The following is a 15,095-nucleotide window of genomic DNA, read 5'->3' as shown; positions in this document are numbered from 1 at the left end:
TCAGCGACACAGACTGAATCTCCACTTCACCGGACAGAGTTTATTTCTACACCGGATGGGTTTAATTTCCGACTTCCGATTTTAGAAACCCTAAGTACTCGGATTTCACTGAAGACATTTGGCTCACTTGAATATCTCGTTCTCGCATCGCGATTACGGCTAGTCAACTGGGCGCCACTGTCGTCACCATCAAGAGTAAATCTCCACAGAGAGTTCGGATTAACAAAGGACCTTTATTACATCAGTAATTCAGGCAACACCTTTAATTGTTCCGAATTTCTAACACACTCAGGGCTAAACCCCGACTAAAAATCCAATATCGTGATGCGGAAACGTACCCTCTACTAGTCGCTCATCAATGCGCACACATCTATATCGCAAGGAACTCTGCATCACGTCACACACCTATGTATAAGGTGATTATCCGGGTTCCGAGCTTCTGAGCCAAGCGCTTCCCGTCGAACCATTTCTCACCCAAGGATGTACAACGACTTAACGGAAACTGACATACATGAAGACAATGCTCAAGGTCGACCCTGCACATCAACTAGTATCTGTCATAGTACCCAGCTAATTGCCGAACAGCATGCGGTGTGTATAAGGCTGCAAGGGTACTTAGTCAGGAGGACATTACTTTTCCCGCATCAAAGAACGCTCTTCTAGAAGAACGGCGACGCATCTCAAACTTGTCAAAGCATCAAGATCTGCAAAGCCTCCGCCAAACCACAATTGGTCTATCTGCGCAGTGCAGATACAGAAGCCTGAAAATAATCTGCTACGTGCGATGCGACTAATACATATGATACGCACACGATCAACGAGGCGGAGATCCGAGAACAATTTTATTCAACGCCTTTCCCGCTTCGTCACTTCCACATTCTGCGTAGATCCAGCCTAAGATCATCTACTTCTGTGTACATCATTATGACGAATCTGAGGCCTCACACCTAATTAATCAATCTCCAGTCTGACACTCCAACTCAATCACAGACATCCCTACGCATAATCCGCAACGTGGCTGTGCCCCGTGACCCAAATCCAGACCCTTCAACCGAACCAAACCCATACTGCCGGAACTGCAGACCAGACAAGCATGATCGCTGACAGGGCCTTGTTTCAAGGGTCCCTCGTTGTTAGAGACTTGGAGACAGCCCTGGCCGGTCCGGATTTCAACGAGTTTGCGAACTGGCCCCAAGTCCCAGGTTGAAAAGAGGGCCAGGTTCGGAGGCGGTCTACGTGCAGCCATGAGCGCAGATCATATCGAGGGGGCTTGGACGTTGGGGCCTGTAGTGCAAGTTGGTGGAGATGGGGGCGGAACATGAAGTCCCATGCAGAACGAGAATCCCGACAGCTTTCTCTCTCCTCTCAGAAGTGTTTTGTAGTCCCACTTGTCTATCTCACACCGACTCACCATTCTGGGACGATATAGACGAAAGCATGGAATTGTAGATTAAGTTCTGTATTTTGATTCAAATGAGTGACGTGCTTTCAAAGAAAGTTCCCAAACACAGCTCTATCTACAACTGAAATCTACCTACGGAGTTACGCTACAGGTGGAGGATAGTCATTACATCATCAAAGACAAGGCCGCACCACGGAAGCGTGCACGCCAAGTCCTGCAAACAAACAAAGAAAACGGATGTCGCCAAAAACCCATATTCAAATCCCGTGTGGCCGTATGCCCGATCCATTTACTCGCACAACTTACAAGACCGACCAACCCAGTCGCTCATGCATGTATGTTCTGCAGCACCCATTGCAGCTGCAGAAGAAACGTAACACATGAATGAACAGCGCTGATACCCGAATCAATGACCAACCACCAGAGTGAAGAAATCGCATAACACAACGCTCGCCAATAGAACCCCAATACCCGGTTTCCCTGATCGAGGCATGAAAGCCTGCCCACCGTCTATCCAAGAACGCCAAGCAACGCACAAAATAGGATGCGAGTGAAGGATAACAAGCGGATATTTAATACGCCTCGGTGCGCCCTATTGCAACGCTGACTGAAAATCCAAGACTCCTTTGGGAAAGGACACAGCTGACGCATGACTGAGATAGGACGTACACCTTTCATGGGAGAAAGTTCTTATATCATACTCGCCAAGCTGTTTAACGGCGATGTCGTTTTCACGCCCACAAGTTCTGGTTCGCTAACTTGGTGCGCAGGATTTGAGAACGAATTGGAACCAGAGAACGTAGATATCGACTGCAAGGGTGAGCTGAACATACCTATGACTGGCTCCTGCTTTGGCTGGATTTCCGCATGCGTCGTTGTAGGATATGAGGGTTGCATTGACACAATCGAAGATGACGTAGTTGGGTGTGCAATCCGCGGCATGGGGGAAATCGACAAACTATTCGAGTGGTGCTGCACCGGCTGAGCGTTTGATTGCGTTGGTGTTGAGTGAGGATGAGGATGAGAGAGCTGTTGTGAGGAGTCTTGCGATAAATCTTTGTTGAGAGGGTACGAAGACGAGGTTGCAGATGCCGAGGATACTGCACGAGCGCGAACCGTGTTGTGGGTTTCACGACGTCGTTTAGGGCCGTCTTTCACTTTGGGGTGAGTGTGGCACTGGAATATGTAATTAGCATGAGCATAGATTTGGTGCAACAAACTAGAAATTGGAGAGGTAAGAGGAGATTTTAGACGAGAGACCTACCTTGTATGCATGCCTAAACCATGTAGTCCCTTTCTTTTTGCTGCTTACTAGCGCAATCCAATCGCCACAGCTCCCGCAAAGTCCTTCCCAGACATCAAGATTGCCTTCGGTTCGGCGGGTATCTTGGGGTCCTTGGAATGCAGCGCCAGTTGCGGCGCTCACACCGTGGGTGAACGACTTATCGTACCAAAATGCGCTGTTCTTAAGCACAAGCCATCGACCAGGTTTGCAGAGTCCACACCAGCCCTCACGCTTATTGCCGTGTCCACGGACCCAGCGCGGTGTATATAGATCTCCGCTGAAGCGTAGATCCTGTTCATGTGGGACGAGATCGGGATCTGAGGGGTTCATGTCCGATTCTGGTGGATTCGAGGGCTCCTCATGGAGGGATGAATAAAGGTCCGGCGGATCTGAGAGGTCTGCAAAGTGTGATGAACAGCCGCCGTGTCGGTCTGCGTTACTTTGTAGAAGGCGGAAGAGTCCTTGCGAGGGCAGAGGACGTGGGACCTCAAGATGAAACGGCTGGTCAGGGGACGCGAACATTGCCGGGTTACTTGACTGCAATGGATGTGGCTGCGAGTACAAAACGTTGTTGGGGTGTAACTGGAAATTACTCAAAGTGCTCGTCGGATACGCCGGCATTGAGTGGTGTGGGTTCAAGCGGGGACCATAAGGAGCGAATCGGTCCTGAACTTGGGCCAGCGCACGTGAGCTTGAAGGAGTTGAGGTTGGTGCATGTCCGGTAGACCACCTCTTGAAGCGACTGCTCTCCATTGTGTACGGCGATGAGCGCACATTATTGTGCGGCGCAGGAGATGCCCGTGAGCGACTGCCACTCCTTACAACGGAATCGTGTTGCGGGCGACGTGGTGAGGCGAGCGGTGAAAGAAGGCTTGGCGCCGGCTCAAGGTTGTTCCAAGCTTCGCAATCTGACGCGTATGAAACGGCCTCGGATGAGCCTATTTCTTCGTACGTGGACACTTCTTGGAGCGCTCCACCGGTGCTTGACATTGAAAATGATGATTCAGACATTCGTCGAGATGAAGACGGGTTGAATGTCGCCATGTTATCGGCCTCTTGCTGTTCCATGCCGTGATACTGCCTTAAGTCAATAATGGGTGTATTCTCGTCGTGACCAATAAAGCCTTGGTTGAACTCGGACATATCCGGATCCATGGATGGAAATGACTCCAACTCTTCGCAGACTTTCTGGCCCCATGGACCTATAAATGTTAGACAGCGAATCCAAATCAAAGGTAATAGAAACCTACTGGTGTCAATGACGGTACCTTGGAAGTAATCAGGGGTTCCGAGGGATTCGTGACCACCCATGTTATGGCGGAAGTGCGCTGCATTCATGGCAGGGGATTGAGACGTGGTGATGTCGGTCTTGGCCACTACTTGCTCAGATTCATGGCTACTGCTTGTGACCGGACCCTTCATCTGACTGTAGGGGTTGTGGGTCTGTGGCACGGCCCACGTGGGGTAGGGTGGCGAAGGTCTTGACTGCTGTTGAAGAGCCTGATTTTGTTGCGGTTGAAGCTGGATGTTCCCGTATGGGTACATTATCTGCGCTGCATGTCGGGAGGAAGGCTGCGAGATGGTAAAGGATCTATTAGATGATGGTCGGTATCTTTATATGTAGTCAGCATGGGTAGGGCCAAGACGATTGTTGAGGATGATGGTATGTCTTACTGTCGAACCGCATTAAATTCCATCTTTAGCCTTGTTCTCTGTAGAAGATGGCTCTGGGGTGAATCCCACTGTAAACTAGTTTGGCGCAACTGTTAGCACTTCAATAGGTACAGCATGACCTCACAAAGAACTGAGAACTATGAGGTGCAGCTGGGGACGGCAGGCCCGAGCGGTGGGCTGACAACGGACGAAAGGGATGGGCGAAGATGCGGAGGACGTACAATTTGGTCAAGAACTGAAGGAAAGTAGGTCTAGTCAAAGGAATGTGGCTAGTCGACAGTAGTGCACGACTTCAGCTGGGTTGGTATGGTGACAAAAGGAACCTGTGAGGATTGAATTAAAAGAGTGTACGGAGAAAGAATCCCCTTCGCAGCCAGCGCGGAAAGGAGCCCGCTCCAGTGACAAGAAAAGAATGAATAGGTAAGAATAATAGGGCTGGGATTCTAATGAGTGACGAGGCCAAAGTAAAAGGAAGGACAGCTTGAGGGACCATGGGACTATATGGGAAAACACGGGTTTGAAGATTTCCGTGCAGCAACAATGAGATGAGATGACATGTGGGAGAGTTGACGCAAAGGAACCATTTGGGCGCTTGGTTTGAGGGCAGCGTCAGGCGCCTTGGCTGCAGAGATCTGGAACGGCGACAGCTTGGGGCAGAGGCGTTCACCCAAAGGAGCAGTCGACGGGGATCGAGGTAGGTGAGGGGTTTGAACAGCTTGCCAGGGCTGCTGGGGGTGAGGGGTGTGAATAGAAGGCCCTGGCCTCATCTATGGGACTCTTGAGAACACTCGCACCGCGCTGCGGCCGCGGGGTGCTCATTGCGCGCTCGGGAGTGCATGCTGAGCTCGCAGCTCGTGTCTCCCTTGCGGCGCGGTCGACATGGAAGAGAGAGGCAGTCACCAATTGATCTTCTCCCGGACAAGGAGCGTGCCGGTTCGGAGAGCAGGATGCCTGGGGGAAGCAGCCCTATTCGCGAGACGAAACTCTCGAGGACAGCAGTTTCAGGACAGCCCTGGCTGCGATCTTCTCAATCGAGAAGACGGGCCTGCGAACGAGCGCTGATGGGGAGGAATGGAGAGAAGATGTTGGTGGTCGGTCAGGACGCGACGAGGAGGGTCAGAGACTTGAAACGCACGTGAAACTGGACAGGGGTTGTTAGCGACCTTCACCGCGGCGCAACATCCTCACCATCGCCTTTCACCACCATCACATCGCACCTCCACTCGACGTGATTCGGCCGCCGTCAGCAGCCCTCAGCTCGAGCGAGCACCTTGAGGCGGAGAGCGCGCCGAGCTCGCCGTCCAACCCGAGAAGAGTGGCCGCTTTAGGATGGCCGACCCCTTCACCTGAGCTCACACCTCAGAAGCCAAACATGGCCAACCCGGCCCCGGCAATACCATCGTGGAACTGCTCTCGCCAGCATCGCGTGTACGATGCAAACCACTCCATAGCCAGCAGACGCCCTTTGCGCTGAGCGGTGAATGCCTCGTGTTGACGTTTGACAGCTGACTGACAGGTTCGTGCCACTTTGTTACATTCACCACCTCCAATTCCTTCTGCTTCTGCACTTCAGGCTTGCTGTTTGATTCAGCCCCGCAACTTGGCCGGTGAGGGAACGTGCAAAACTGTCTGTGGGGTGCGTCTGTGTAGTCCCCCCAATGTTTTGCATGCAATATCAGACGTCATAAAAACGGCTCCAGCAGCAGATCCGTGTCTCCTCTATTAACCGCTGCCCCAGCCCCTCGTCGCCTCAGTCCGTACTACCCCACCAGACGTATATTTGTCAGTCAGTATGCACCTCGCACATCGGTTAGAATCTGTTCCTTCTCTTCCGGACGGCTTCCAGTCGGCCCCTCCCGGCTAGGCATGAAAACCTCAGGATAGAAAGGTTTAGACGTCAAGAGATCATTGTCTGCGATTCAGCCACCATCATGCTGCCTATCTTACCTCATAGACGCATGACAGGTTGTAGCGGTAGGTGAAGATGTGCAGATTGCAGATGAGCAGCCATTTGTGCGCCATTCCCGACATGGCTTGTCGTCTAAAATGAGCCTCCCGCATGCATGCCCTAGTAGATGCGGGCCGTTCGCTTTCCTTCGTGCTATTTCTAAGGAGTGAATGGCTATCACCTGGAAGTCAATGGGTGGGTGGTTGTCCTCATGTGTCCTCCCTTGCTTCCAGCTGTAGAACATATTGAATTTGTGCAAGGACGGCTCTCGTCTCCCCACTACGGACTGTTATCATTCTCGGTCCAGCTCCACAAGCCCCGTCGTACACGGAGAACCGGCCGTACATTCTTCAGCTTACTACATTTTATACTTGTTTGGTTCAGCAAATTCCTCGACAACGTATCATTGGGCTGGAATGCGCGGTCCTCGGTTATGGAATACATCCTTTCCTGATAGGATTCGCGAATATCGTACGGACGACTTCGATGATAACCCAACTCGATCGTAAAGTTGATCTTCAATAGGGGCTGTGCTACTCGCCTCAACAGTATGGACTGCGTGCCAGGCAGGCGATTGTCAGGGGGAGAACTAGACTTCTTGCTCACGGGACACTGCTTTGGTTCAAGAGTCCGATAGGCGATCTCCGCTATCGTTGTCACAAGCCGCCGGTGTTACTCATATTCCCAACCGTGTGAAGTGGTTCTGGAGAAGATCAGGCCTCCAAAAGAACCCATCCATCCGTTCACGCTACGTTCTGCCGAAGGTATGCCGCTCTGGGGAAAGCCAGCCGAGGGACGTAGAGGTTCAAGGTTTGAGGCTAATGGCGTCAAAATGCTGGATGTCGAAGTTGGGAATGGGTTCCACAATGACTAAGTTGGTTCAGCCCTACCGACTCAGAGGATGGAAGCTTGAAGGGGTAATGGTGGCACTTGCGTAGATTTAGATGAGATGCTAGGATGTGCCCATGTTCCAGGACCACGGGTCTGTGGCGGAAGAACCTTGAAGGGGACGCGTGCGCGGATGCGCTCATGACGTCAAGATCAAGATTAGAAAGGGTAATCTTGAGAAATGGAAGAAAAAATAATTTATTTGCAGTACTGATCACTGATGTGTCACTAATGTCTTACATGATGAGGTAGCGATTGTGGGTTCGAGGAGACATCAAATAGGCATTGTGTGCGATAGAAATCCTGCTGAGATGTATCTATAACAAAGCCCCAGCGTGTGCTCATCATCTCTCACGATGGGGACCCATTATTGTACTCCTTACTAATATTCCAAAAACTCATTGTAGAGCACCGGGTCTAGCCAAACTTAAAGCACACTGTCAGAGGTTTCCAACCTTGACCTCGCAGCTTCCGCTGACGGTTTTGAACAACATATTACTGCCTCCGCCACCCTTTTTAGCTTCGACTCGACTTCCACCGGGCACATCTTCGCCCTGATGAATTAGCTCGAGATCTCGTCCTTCGAGATGAAGACTTCCATTAAGAGTGCTACCCTCAAGATGACCTTCCCATTCTTGTGGATAGGTCAAGTCCATTGCACCTGAGATACTCTTATGCGTGCTGGTAAGCTTGTTTAGTGCAGTCCCTGGGTTTACATAAGGTGGTCGGATCTTCAGCTTCGTCTGTCCCGAGGAAGTAGAGGTTTCAATTGTTGATGCGTACGAGCCAGCTTCGAAAGGAAGTATGTCAGCGGTAATGAATCCAGCAATAGACTGGATCACCGTCGTGGAACCATGGATGAATGTCCCATCCACCGAACCGACCTTAGTATCAATCGACACTTGATAATCTCGGTCTGGAATTTTCTTCCGTTCAAAATCAGCCCGGATGCTTCCAGATAGCGAGCTCGCTAGGAAGATGGCTGGTTCAGATCCTTCCTTCCCTGCCTTTTTGGGCGCGACGTTGACATTTACAGACCCACTCTTCGTCTTGATAGAGAGAAGGTCGAGCAGAGCGTATTTACCACTAATGGACCCAGATATCGTCTCGAGCCTCGTCTCACGGGAGTTGAATGGAGGAGCATCCAAGGTTCCAGTTGTCAAGGATATCGAGGTCGCATTGATAACCGAGAAGTCGACTCCCTGATGTATCTGCATACCCAGATGCACTGATGCTACGTTGAAGTTCTCTAGCTTCGCTCCTGGGGCAATGTATACAACGACAGATATGCCTAAGCATGCTGTACCGGGTTTAACGCTGTCTCCAACGTCTGGAACGACAGGGTCACCAATGGTTAGACCTGTCTCTGTCGAAGCATATTTAATACTGTCGATATCGACTGATTGGGAAACTGCGTAGGCAAGCTTTGCTTGGACTGTGCCCGCTGGTTGATCTGCTGGTGCCCTAACAACGTGGATCCAACCAGATACGCGTTTGTAGGGGCCGTCTAGCTGGTGGACTGCCTCTTGAATGCGCAACTCGGGAGGCATACCGAAGTTGAACTCCGCAGTGTTTGTGTTATAATCCTTCTTACAATTTGAAGGCCAGCGAATGGGATATCCCTCTTGTGGTTGTGATGGTAATGCTGGGATGGGCGAGACGATTTTCTGTTAGGCGGTCAGCGGGCTCTTATTGGCTGAAACGAAGACATGCCTTCTCTTCCTTCCGAGTTGCTGCCGCAATAATGGCTGCTACTATGATTAAGAAGAGTACGGCAGCGATGTATTTAATCATCCGTCTTCGGGAGCAATGCTCTCGGAGGCTCCGCCGCTGGTACGCTCCACCCTTATACATTCCATCCGACGAGCGGGCAAGCAGTGGAACTGGTGTGCCTCGCCCATCGAAGGACAGTAAGCGAGTAGCTTCATCTCCACTCGGCCGACCATTCCATGGATTGGGTGTGGTAGCTTCAAGGTAGGTAGGTGGTGGATCCTGACCAACGAATGTTTCTAGAAGGGGTGTTGTTTCTTCGGAATCTCGAGTTGTACTTTGAGGAGCTCGAGCGACTTTAGCCTTGGAGCCGGCGTTGGCGGCAGCGGTGTCTATGAACATATCCTGGGGGTGTGAGCGATTTGAAAAATAACCATGAGATGGACTTTCGAGGGGACGGTAGAAGAAGAGGCAAAGGAAGATGTGTCGGAGTCTGTCCAAGTCATGGTGGCTAATTATGAAGGTAAATTTCGAGGCTGGTTCGTCTGCTACAGTGTTTGTTTTATCTCCATTCTTGGCCGGGACGCAGGCGAGGGCAGCTTACGTGCCTCTCCTTGTGCACAACTATATACTCGAACATATGCTATCAATCAAGCTCAGAACGACAATGTATACGTATAAATTTACGCTGAGCTACGTTGGACCACAATGAAATTGGCGGGATGTGCAGGCTGATACAGGAAGAGATGCAGAGAGTTACGACGAGCGGTTTAGCTCTGCCAAGGCTGGAGCGGCCTGAAGTGAAGGGAACATCAGACGCCAAGTATCTCTCTAACTCCAGTAGGAAGGCGCCTGTCGCAAGCGCGTGCTCATCGTTTCAATACGGCCGCCTGGGCACACTTACCGGTAGGACCATCAACTGCCGCGACTTCATGTTCACCCAAAGGACAGAAGAGGGTTTACTTCTTATGACAATCAGCGCTTTCAACTTTCGGCAGGGATGAACTCCTACGTCCTAAGCGGCAACGATAACCTTTGGGCTTGGCCTCCGGACAAAAAGTGCAAATCTTCTTTCTGTGTAGTCTCGACATCTTCCACTTACTCTGATATCCTATAGAGACGAAACCACCGCCTTGTAACTTATGGAAATGACCCAATATCATGAAAATCACGTCGATCATAGCTCGATTACCCCGCTCTTCAACACTGCTCTATGCCCATCGAAAATTTATTTACGAGACCTGGCGTCACAATACTCGAAATGTCGTAAAATAGCTTGGAACTTCTAGGAATGCATTTGCGTGCTTTGGTTAAGGGGATGTTCCACTTGTCAAAATGTTTAGGAATATCTCGCGCATGAACAACTAGGGGAATTTGGGGGTGCGATGGAGGATACAGCGCGGAATCAATCTTCCTTTAGATAGATTCCCTTGGTTTGCGTTACCCCTCCTGATACCGGCGAAAATATTGAAGGAGTTCCACTAGACTTGCTAGGGCTGCAATGGATTATGATGTAAATAGTGAAAGAATGGTAACTTTCTGTGAAGTAGATCGTCAAACGATATGCCCTTCCATATCGGATCTCTAGCTTGGTGTCCGGCTGCATAAATAGCTGTTATTCATTGTTAATGCTTAGTTCGCGGCCCAAACCCATACCTAGGTACATAGCATTAAGCTACATTTGAGGCAACCACACTACGCCCCACCAAACGGCGTTGGGAGATTTCGATGTATCCTTCAAGGACGATGCTTTCGATGTGCCTGGAGATAGCTCACGCTTACGGAAATCATTAATATATCAGAGCCCTAGGCAGATTGGTTGAGCATAGATACCTTTGGTTCGTCCGGGCTTCCATTCAGAGCAAGTGTGAAATAGCAAAAAGGAATGTATTTAAAAAGCACGTAAGGTCTGAGGGCAGAGAGCCTAACCTTAACGTACCAGTTAGAGCAAGCTTATATTTCACTTCTTGGCTTAACCTTAGACTAGACAACGAAATGATGGCTAGATACGGTGGGCGCCAACTGTCTTATCCTTGAGATGCATTGGCTGCATCTGGGCGGTCAACGCCCACACACGCCAACTCATGGACGGAGGTCTCTTACGCGGATTGCCTGAGGTGTTCTTCGATGGTCTGTTTTCTGGCATTTAAGCGAACGGCTCCTCCAGTAGAAATATAGGGTGAAATAGCCATACAGATATTTCCACGCCGTCGTAAGCAGATCAGATTGGAAGTCTGATGTTTATCACCGGTGCTATTAATAATCATCTTCGAAGGTGATTTACATGGGACTACCTTGTAACTGTGCCTTTAACCTACCAGCTAGTGACATGAAACGCACATAGCCCAGGACCCCGAATTCAAGCACAATCCGAGAACTACGGAACTCTTAAACGCAAATTCCATCATGTATGTGAATACCTGAAACAAATGCAACTCATGGGCGTATGTTCAGCCACCATATTCCAACACCTTCGCCACCACTTACACTGGAGTACGGTGATTAGAGCCCGACCATTTCCTCTTGTACATAGACCTTCCACCTTATTAGGGGATAAACTACGCAGAAGGAGAGAAAGCTAGTCGAAGCCGCAATCCCCAGTTAATCAAAACGATGCAGTATTCTCACTGGCTAGTTATGTGAATGGGTAAAGACCAATAGTAGAAAATTGGGTTAGTGTGTTAACCCATGTAGCGTTAATCGGGATCCTTCAGAAATGATGCTATCCTAGGCAGAATGTGCATGGCGTTGCTCATAGCCACCTGTTCCCAGAGGAACAGTGTAAAGCCGATGAACAGCAGAAGGCTTTAAACATTCTATATCATCATGCAGATTAAATAGGAAGGCGGTATATCATACCGATTTCGAGATGTTTGAGAATTCTACGTCAGGAACGTGAACTTTGATTAAGAACACTTCATTAATCTCAATGTGCACATCTGCAATTGTTATACCCATATTTGTACTTGCCTTTATATCCCAGATATTATTTTTGAAACCATCCATGAATTTGATGGAGCATGAACTGGCCGACATGTAGTAAATCGTTAATGAGCCTGCCAACTGAACATAGTCTTCTCTTACTTAAACGTATATCCTCGCAACGATAAATTTGCCCCAAGATCCATTCAATCTAGACTGGCCGGGGAACTTTAAACAGATTATAGAAACAAATAACGAACCTGGAATGATAGTAAGCTGCGTCGAAGTATCGTAGATCGTGAATAGACAAAGCCAGAAGCCCTGTGGAAAACCGCCTGCAAACTATCCATCCCTCTTGGCGGTTCCCTAAACATCACCACCCTCTCGAGCTTCAATGGAAGGAATGGATATGCTTCCTTCAGTACACAAGTCAAGCATTGCCAATTATAGTCGCAGCACAGTTTGCCAAGCCAAGGTCCCAATTTTGCAGAATTGGAAGGTAAACCGAGCTCCATAACGACGACGTTGAAGGCCGAAATTCCGGAGAATGGGCAAAATGTCAAGACGTTCTAGAACGCCCAAGCAAGGCCAATTTGGTCGATGGGATTTAGGGGTTGGCATATGAAAGTTGGTAACTAACAATGAGGAGATCAAGGAGTAAAACTTGAACACTTTATGAACGAGCCGATTGCGAGACGCAAACAACTTGAATGGAACTCTTAAACTCCTGTAGAAGCTGGTATGTAAATAGCCTAACTGGCGCGAAAATGTAAGCCGCCTCGAGAGCTAAACACTAAAATAATCAGAAACATAATCAGAAACGAAAAGTGGAAATTAGTTTTACTCTCTGGAGCTTGGGTGTGTGGGGAGGTTAAGGAAAGATCAGGGGAATATGCGAAAATATAATGAAACTCCAAAGTTCGCTTTTATGTGTCTGCAAGAGTGTTCTGGGCATCTGATTTTTGACAGTACAACGGCCAGAGGAGCTATAGTTCAATCTTAAAGTGCCTTTGCTTAAAAGAGATGCCACCGACCAGGTAGGAAGCCTCTCAGTACTAAAGACGCCACATAGACACCGCATTGCTATGAAGCTGGTTCAAACGCCTACAAACACATCCCTAGAATCATCATTAACCCTCGCCTTCCCACCTCTACCGCTTCTCTCTTTCCCTTTGCGACTCCGCTTCAAACTTCTTGCATCGCTAATATCCTTCTCCCACCCCCGAATATCGACCTCAACATCATCCGGCAACACACCATCTCTCATCAAGACCCCACCTCCTTTCTTTCTACTCTCAACCATCTCAAAGAATTCATATGACAAAACTCCTTTCTCATTTCCTTCCGTCAAAACAACCCCATTCTCACTCAAAAAGAATTTGATACCATGGGCCATAGCGGCACGAATATTGATGTAAATGAGAATAGTAGAAGATTTCCGCATTCCCGATATAACATGCGGGGCATCTTTTCCCTCTACGGTAGCAGCGATGCCTTGGTCCATCGACTTGAAGCCCCTAGGAAGCCCGGACGCGAAGTGGATATGATTCCTTCCCATGCATCTCAGGCCACCAGATTTCAAAATTAAACGCCAAGCGGGCTCATCAGTGCCGTGGACACATAGCTCTGGCACATTCCCGCTTTCCTCGCTGACTTCCGTTAACAGGCCTTCCGTCTCGACACTGATGGAGTGGCCCTGATTTGCACGGATGATGTAGTCGCTTGGGTCGTCAGACTTGGGGGTTGGGTCGAAGGCCTCGGATTCGAGTCGGTTTACTGGGGAAGAGGTGATGTTGGAGGAATCGCTAAGTGATGAGGCGAGGATCATCGAGAAACGTTGTTTATCGTTTTCGGCGACCATGGCGCGGAGTTCGGGGAAGGTTATGTTGAGCGATTTTAGGGCGCGCGTGTTGAGCTGAAAGAATTTAGAAACTGAGCTCAAGCTGAAGTATGGATGCTGGGTGAAGAGGAGTAATATGGATACTGTGGATAATCCAAAACAGACATCGAAAATCGCTATCTATAACGCAATATTTCGCAACAGGAAAGAAGTATGAGGAAGTGCACGGATGGAAATATAAAATGCCAGACGATATAACGATAGCTTACAGCATCCTGAACACTAACATAGCCGCCCTTCCCTAGCTTCAAACCCTCCTGATTCGCACCATGTCTCAACAGCCAACTCACTTTCCTGGAAACCTGTTGATCACGAGGTAGGTCTTTCGGGTTGCGCCCACCACGGGCCACTCGTCTAGTAGTCATGAAAGAAAATGGTCGCTTGAGTAAATGGTTGGGCGGAATGTTGCTGGATGGGAATGGATTGAAAGTGGGCGGAGAGGCAGAAAATACTAAGTAGAACAAGTTAAATTGGTAGTGGTAGAGGGATTTAGTGAGTCAAGGTAAAGGATTGAAGTTAGTGTGGCGAATCGCCACAAGCACGGACGGGAAACCATAGACCAACCAACAAAGAGGAACAGCCCACCAGCCACATTTGCACTCGTTAAAATATTCCACTCTGTTGACCAGCCACCACCATGATAGACACCAGCGGGTTATATATATCCTAACTTTATTTCAAATCTACAAGGCCGACCACAGACTCAGTTTCAAGACCGATTCGTTACTGTCCGCCAAGGCTGCGTCTTCACATTCAACCCAATAAAATTTTGTGGAAAGTGTTGAGAAGAGCCAATCGGAAACAAAATCCTGACCCAAAAACGCCAGTTGCATGCTCTATGATTTTGGTATCTCCCCAATCGCTAGATCGTATCCAAACTTAAGCCATTGTAAGAATGGCCCTTTTCAAAAGTTTCAAACTGGAAAGGAAATCCAATGACGCAAATTTGAAATCTGTTGATTAGAATTATGAAATACGGAATGGGTATCAGGAAAGGAAGAAGAGTCAGGGATTAACAACTTAACCTCGAGAGAACCTGCTCTCGGCCTTTGGGACTGCCTAGGGTGATACTTCGTAGCGAAGAGGGTATCATTTTAACAACCTACTCAATCCGGTTCGGTAATTCATAATATGAGACTGTGTCTGTACGTGTATCTTGACGGAAAAGTACCCACGAAAGAGGCCATGGCTCTTCAGAAGTGAGGCGGGTGTCAACAATCCGAAGGATTAGTGAAGTTCTCCTAGTCGTGAGACCGCCGCTCCGCGGAAATGAGGTTGGCATCTGTAAGAAGATCCTGAAAGCACTTATGGTAACTCAACTCCCTCTCTTGCTTCGTCTTCCATGGTATTCATTCTTGTTTCTTCG

The 15,095-nt window shown here is 49.0% G+C and overlaps 4 protein-coding genes across 4 annotated transcripts; 1 reads left to right on the top strand and 3 right to left on the bottom strand.

Annotated features, from left to right (window-relative positions):
• Positions 1-2,092: 2,092 nt before the first annotated feature.
• On the bottom strand, positions 2,093-4,384 carry BDR25DRAFT_208361 (uncharacterized protein; the record flags this gene model as incomplete). Its single annotated transcript, XM_033684562.1, has 4 exons — positions 2,093-2,578; positions 2,667-3,889; positions 3,938-4,299; positions 4,362-4,384. The coding sequence occupies 4 exons, from the start codon at positions 4,382-4,384 to the stop codon at positions 2,093-2,095; spliced, it is 2,094 nt and encodes a 697-aa protein (XP_033553864.1).
• A 3,253-nt stretch (positions 4,385-7,637) lies between these two features.
• BDR25DRAFT_330944 (uncharacterized protein) lies at positions 7,638-9,309 on the bottom strand (the record flags this gene model as incomplete). The annotated part of the gene is made up of 2 exons (XM_033692578.1): positions 7,638-8,864; positions 8,971-9,309. 2 exons carry the CDS (start codon positions 9,307-9,309, stop codon positions 7,638-7,640), a joined length of 1,566 nt encoding a protein of 521 aa, XP_033553863.1.
• A 1,226-nt stretch (positions 9,310-10,535) lies between these two features.
• Positions 10,536-11,558, top strand: BDR25DRAFT_348918 (uncharacterized protein; the record flags this gene model as incomplete). The annotated part of the gene is made up of 8 exons (XM_033694487.1): positions 10,536-10,542; positions 10,594-10,725; positions 10,768-10,774; positions 10,827-10,848; positions 10,914-11,037; positions 11,125-11,182; positions 11,252-11,432; positions 11,490-11,558. The coding sequence occupies 8 exons, from the start codon at positions 10,536-10,538 to the stop codon at positions 11,556-11,558; spliced, it is 600 nt and encodes a 199-aa protein (XP_033553862.1).
• A 1,263-nt stretch (positions 11,559-12,821) lies between these two features.
• On the bottom strand, positions 12,822-14,195 carry BDR25DRAFT_300116 (uncharacterized protein). Its single transcript, XM_033689302.1, has 2 exons — positions 13,939-14,195; positions 12,822-13,744 (listed from the first exon to the last, which is right to left on the bottom strand). Exons 1-2 carry the CDS (start codon positions 14,092-14,094, stop codon positions 12,926-12,928), a joined length of 975 nt encoding a protein of 324 aa, XP_033553861.1. The 5' UTR covers positions 14,095-14,195; the 3' UTR covers positions 12,822-12,925.
• Between the last annotated feature and the right edge of the window lie 900 nt (positions 14,196-15,095).

Source organism: Lindgomyces ingoldianus, assembly GCF_010093535.1.
Source record: "Lindgomyces ingoldianus strain ATCC 200398 unplaced genomic scaffold BDR25scaffold_2, whole genome shotgun sequence".
Classification (NCBI taxonomy): Eukaryota; Fungi; Ascomycota; class Dothideomycetes; order Pleosporales; family Lindgomycetaceae; genus Lindgomyces; species Lindgomyces ingoldianus.
This window is presented reverse-complemented; position numbering and strand designations above follow the sequence as displayed.

Bases quoted from the DNA above. Each gene is read 5' to 3' on its own strand.
- BDR25DRAFT_300116 (XM_033689302.1), bottom strand. From the start codon at position 14,094: ATGACTACTAGACGAGTGGCCCGTGGTGGGCGCAACCCGAAAGACCTA. The intron at 13,745-13,938 runs GTAAGCTATCGT...AAATTCTTTCAG, and splicing joins ATGTTAGTGTTCAGGATGCT to CTCAACACGCGCGCCCTAAA.